Here is a 5842-nt window from a genome sequence, read left to right as displayed (position 1 = left end):
GGAAAGGAAAGTCCAAGCTTGATAGAGAAGAATCTGTGTTGCTCATAGCCTAAAGGTTTCGTCATGATATCTGCCAGTTGTAGAGCTGACTTGACATGCTGAGTGATTAAGAAACCTGCATCTTGTTTATCCCGGACAAAATGATAGTCAATGCTCAAATGTTTCATCCTTTCATGAAACACTGGATTTTGAGAGATGTGATGCGCTGTTTTATTGTCACAATAAAGTGGTATAGGCTTTGGTATAGAAACTCGCATATCACTCAGCAAGCCATCCAACCAGACCATTTCTAAAGAAGTATACGACATACTCCTATATTCAGATTCAGCAGTACTTTTACTAACTATAACCTGTTTCTTAGTCTTCCAGGATACAAGTGACTGTCCCAAGAAGATGCAATACCCACTTAGAGACTTACAGGTGAAAAGACACTGTCCCCAATCAGCATCACTGTATGCTGAGAGTTGTAATTCTGATGAGGAACTGTAAAACAACCCTGCATCAACTGTTCCTTTGAGGTACTTGATAGCATGTAATGCTGCTTGAAAGTGAGGCTGACTGGGCTGACTGATAAATTGACTAAGATGTTGAACGGTGTAAGAAAGATCAGGTCTGGACATATTAAGATAAAGTAATCTTTTCACTAATCTTCTACACATATCAGGCTGCTCCATCAGTTCTCCTTCATCTATAGACAACTTGAGACCTCTTTGCATAGGGAATTTGGCTGGAATGCACTCCTCCATGTTGAGATCTATTAAAATATCTAGAACATATTTTCGTTGATTGACCATAATACCAGTTTCATTCCTGGAAATCTCAAGGCCTAAGAAATACTTCATGAGACCAAGATCTTTGATGGAAAAAGCCTTATCCAGTCCTTGTTTTACAGCTCCTATCTCTGATTCAGAATTACTACTTAATAAAACATCGTCTACATATAATAATGCAACAATGAATGAATCCTTCTGGTCATTATATCTGGTAAAGAGACAATAATCTTGTTTGGATTGACAGAACCCCTGATTAACCAAGAATTTAGTCAATTCCTTATTCCATTGTCTTGACGCCTGTTTAAGCCCATATAAGGACCTTTTTAGTCTACACACTTGCCCATTTGATGTCTGATAACCTTCAGGAGGCTTCATAAACACTTCTTCATCCAAAAATCCATGCAAGAAAGCATTGTTAATGTCAAGTTGATGGAGTAACCAACCCTTGATTGCAGCCAAAGCCTTTTTAGTCTACACACACTTGCCCATTTGATGTCTGATAACATTCAGGAGGCTTCATAAACACTTCTTCATCCAAAAATCCATGCAATAAAGCATCGTTAATGTCAAGTTGATGGAGTAACCAACCCTTGATTGCAGCCAAAGCTAAAAAAGTTCTAACAGTTGTAAATTTTGCAACTGGTGAAAATGTGTGCTTGTAATCCTTATCTTTAATTTGGTTATACCCCTTTGCAACTAAACGAGCTTTAAACCTTTTCATTGTGCCATCTAACTTATATTTAATCTTGTAAACCCACTTTGAACCAATAGGTTTGACACCAACTGGTAAAGAAACTAATTCCCAAGTTTGGTTATCCTCTAATGCCTTAAGTTCCTTGTTCATGGCTTCTACCCATCTGGAATCCTTGCTTGCTTGAGAATAAGTGAAGGGTTCATGTTCTTTGAGCACTGTAGCTAAAGAGGCTACATAATTGGGATGGTAATCCACCATACTATTAAGGACTGCAGCCTGGAGTGAACTTGCCCCTGATAATTTCAGTAGACAATGATAATCCTTCAGTAGAACAGAAGGCTGTCTGGTCCTTATAGATTTCCTGACTTCAGTGTTGTGATTGTCTATCACTTACCCTGCCTGAACCATACTGGTGTCTTCATGGTGACTCTCATAATGATCAGTGTTATTATGAGGTGTATTAGTATTATTATTGTGATTAGTATCAGGAGAAGAATTATTATAAATATTATTATTATTAATATCCATATGAGGATGTTATTGTACAGTGCTTTCTTTGTGCACCACTACTGTTGAATCAGCAGGGTTCACTAAATCAATGGGACTAGCACCCATGGTTTCTGAATGCAAGAGTCCTTTAAAAGGGAAAATTTTTTCCCTGAACAGAACATCCCTTGCTACAAAAACCCTCTTATTGTCCAGATCATATAACTTAAAACCTTTTTGATTAAAAGGATAACCAAGAAATATACATTTTCTAGCCCTTACACTAAATTTATCAATAAACGTTGGTGGCATGGTAGCATAGCAAGCACAACCAAATACTTTCAAAGTGTCATAAGAAGGTAATGTACCAAAAAGCAACTCATGTGGCGTTTGCCAATTTATGACATAAAATGGCATCATGTTTATAAGATAAGTAGCAGTCAGAAGGCAATCACCCCAGAACTTTATGGGCAAATTAGCATAAAACCTAAGTGCTCTAGCAGTGTCTAACAAATGTCTGTGTTTCCTCTCCACTCTACCATTCTGTTAAGGCCTTCCTACAATGCTTGTTTGATGTCTAATGCCTTTTGAGGTAAATAAATCATGACAAATACTTTATAGAAATTCTGTTCCATTATCAGTTCTGATGGTCTTTACTTTAGCATTAAACTGTGTTTCTATATGCAGTATAAAATTCTTAACAAGACCTGAAACTTGTCCTTTATTTTGAAACAGAATGGTCCAGGTGGTTCTGGAATGATCATCAAGCAAGGTAAGAAAATAGGTTGCACCAGATAGTTCAGGGGTCCTATATGGTCCCCAAACATCCATGTGCAATAACTCAAAACAACGGCTAGCTCTAGAGAAACTTAAAGGAAATGGAAGCTTATGATGCTTTGCTAAAACAAAGGATTCACAATGAAATTCATTCTCATTAGAGCAATCAATAGGAAGTACAAGTTTCAGTTTCTTCACAGGCATATGGCCAGTCCTAGCATGTAAAAGATGTATATGTTTACTAAGAGTAGCGTTATTAGAGGAATTACAACGAGTAGGATTCAGATTATTAGAATTTACATTGGAAGATAACCTATGTTGTAAAGCTCTCTTAACTAAACTAATGACTTTATTGACTAAAATAGGCTTATTAAAATGTTGTATCCCGTATAATTCTCCCTGCCTTCTCCCAATTGCAATAGTTTTATTACTGAAATGGGCCTGAAAAAGACATTTAGAAGGTTTCAACAGAACAGTGAATTTACCATCATCAATTAATCTACCTACTGACAGCAAGTTTTGTTTAAAATCTGGAATAAAAAACACATTTAACAGAATAATATCAGCAATTAAGTATATAGTACCCATATGAGTACCCAGTTTAGAAGAACCATCAGGTAAACTAACTAAAACAGAAGGTGACAACAACTTAATATCATGTAAAATAGACAAATCAAACGTCATATAATCTGAAGCACCAGTATCAATAATCCAATCATGCAAGAACTTTCTATGTGAAACAACATTAGCAAGAGATGAAGAAAGTATACCTGCAAAATTGGCGGCAACAAGATTGGTATTTGAATCAGTCAGTCTTTTGAGAACCTGATCAATCACAGAGTTAACAATTCCATCAATAACAGAAGAATAAAGATTAGTATTATGAGTGGCAGGAGCAACAGGAACCAATTCAGAATTTGTATCATCAAAATCATCCAAAGGAGAAGCAACTTCTTTCAGTTCAGCATTATTTGCCCCTCTTTTGCCTTTAGAACCACCAGCTTGAGACTTGTTACCCATCTCTGCTTTCCCCTTGGAAGGATAACCATGTAAACCATAACAATTTTCAACTTTATGTCCTGGTTTATTACAATGAGAGCACTTATTTAACATGAAACAGTTCGTAAGATCATGCCCCTTCATGTTACAAAAAGTACAGAACTTGTAACTAGTAGTACCAGACTCAGTTTTAGAATTTTGCCAATTTGCTTGCTTGGATGCAAACTGGTTAGAAACAGCATAAGCATTAGCATTAGTAATGACATCAATACCATCATAGATTTGCCTTTGACGCTCAATTTTCTTTAATAAACCCAAGGTCTTACTAATAGAAGGAAGGGGATCTATTGATAAGATTTGAGTGCGAATAGTGTCATAAGCACCATTTAAGCCCATTAAGAATTGAATTAATTTTGCATTTTGCTCACGTTCAATAATCCTTTTGAACAGAGTACAAGAACAAAGATCCATCTTTCCACAAGAACAGATGGGAAGAGGATCCAAACTATCTAAATTTTCCCAAATGTTCTTGAGTTTGCTGTAATAGTCAACCAATGACATATTATATATGTTGCTTAATTGCATCAAGATCTTGTTTCAATTGATAAATCTCAATAGCGTTATGTGGAGTCTATTGATCGAATACGAAAGAGGGGGGGGGGGGTGAATTGAGTATTAAAAACGATGACCGCTTTTTCGAAATATATGATATAAATTAATTACTTGATTTTATTGATTAAAATCAACTAATTAAATTATTAACAATAAATGCAAAATCGAAATAACAATAATAAAGAGAGAGAGAGAAAGAGAGACACACAGGATTTTGAAGTGGTTCAGTTTCACAAGTCGAAACCTACGTCCACTATTCTCGATTAATAATTTTTAGTACCTTTCTCCGGATTACAAAAATCATCAATCCACTCGTATAATCAACTATATGATTATAACTCAGATTGAGTATCACTAAATACTCTAGGTTGCTCTTACGTTAATAAGAAAAATACAACGACAAATACTAATATCATGTTATGCGAGTGAGTATACTATCCTTGTGTATTTAGTATCCTATAACGATTTTTCTTCGAGTGATTGACAAATTTGATGCGTAATTTTTGTATAAGCAAATTTGGAAAATAAGAATTAAAGCTCAAATGATTTTTGCTTAAAATATTTTTCTCTCTTGAAATTTGTAGATGTGTGTGTCAACAATTAATGTTGAATGAATGAGAGTATTTATAGTAGAGTGAATTAGGGTTTGGAATGTTTTGGAATTAGGGCATAGGAATATTCTGGAAGAATGAATCCTAACAACTTGATGAACAAGTAAGAAGCAAAAGGAAGGAGGAGTTTGGCCTCCTAGGGTTCGGCCTCCTAGGTTTCGACCACCTAGGGTTTCGGCCTCCCTAGGGTTCGGCCGGCCCAAGGCCTCCTTCGGTCCATTCTTGCTTCTATAGCCCGCAACAAATCGAGATAGAATTTAGCTAAACCCCTAGGTTGCATGACGATATAAATATCGTGTTACAAACCAATAGTTTATTTAACTTAAATTCTAATTAATTAATTCCAATTAAAATAAATACTCTCTTATTTTTATAAACCATTAAAAATATATTTTCCAAAAATTAACGCATCATTTTTGTCTAGTAATGAAGTTATGTCTATTAGGTCATAACTTCACTAACTTTTAAATCAAACAAAGTAAAACCATTACCGGATGACGACCTATACTATCTAATCTTCAATAGATCTTCAGTAAACGAATCGTCTCTTCACAAGTCTCTCATCTTGAGTCTCGTGGTTGATTTCCAATCTTGATCTCGCTTGAAAACATCGATCAAGTATATTTGAAGTTGTACCTCCTTGGTCCAAACTTCAAGCTTGCGTCATTGTAATTGTTCCTTTCTAAATAAAGACTTAAGCACACAATTACACGCATATGTTTATATATTAAGTCCACATACAAATCATTACTGTCATTATCAAAACAATTAATTAGGACTAAAGGTCCAACAAATTCCTCCTTTTTGATGATGACAAGTCTCCTATGATTTGTGTCTAAGTCTAGTTCCCCCTCAACATAATACTTCCCAAAATATAGAACAGTTGAGCG

General features: G+C 35.4%; 1 protein-coding gene across 1 annotated transcript; it reads right to left on the bottom strand.

Moving 5' to 3' along the window:
* Positions 1-2568: 2568 nt before the first annotated feature.
* On the bottom strand, positions 2569-4290 carry LOC141632749 (uncharacterized). The gene has a single exon (XM_074445264.1). The coding sequence runs from the start codon at positions 4288-4290 to the stop codon at positions 2569-2571; it is 1722 nt and encodes a 573-aa protein (XP_074301365.1).
* Positions 4291-5842: the final 1552 nt, after the last annotated feature.

Source organism: Silene latifolia, chromosome Y (genome assembly GCF_048544455.1).
Source record: "Silene latifolia isolate original U9 population chromosome Y, ASM4854445v1, whole genome shotgun sequence".
NCBI lineage: Eukaryota > Viridiplantae > Streptophyta > Magnoliopsida > Caryophyllales > Caryophyllaceae > Silene > Silene latifolia.
The sequence above is the reverse complement of the archived record's forward strand: the minus strand, read 5'-3'. Positions and strand labels throughout refer to the sequence as shown.

What these genes read in the sequence shown, in the direction of transcription:
- LOC141632749 (XM_074445264.1), bottom strand. Translation starts at nt 4,290, where the DNA reads ATGTCATTGGTTGACTATTACAGCAAACTCAAGAACATTTGGGAAAAT.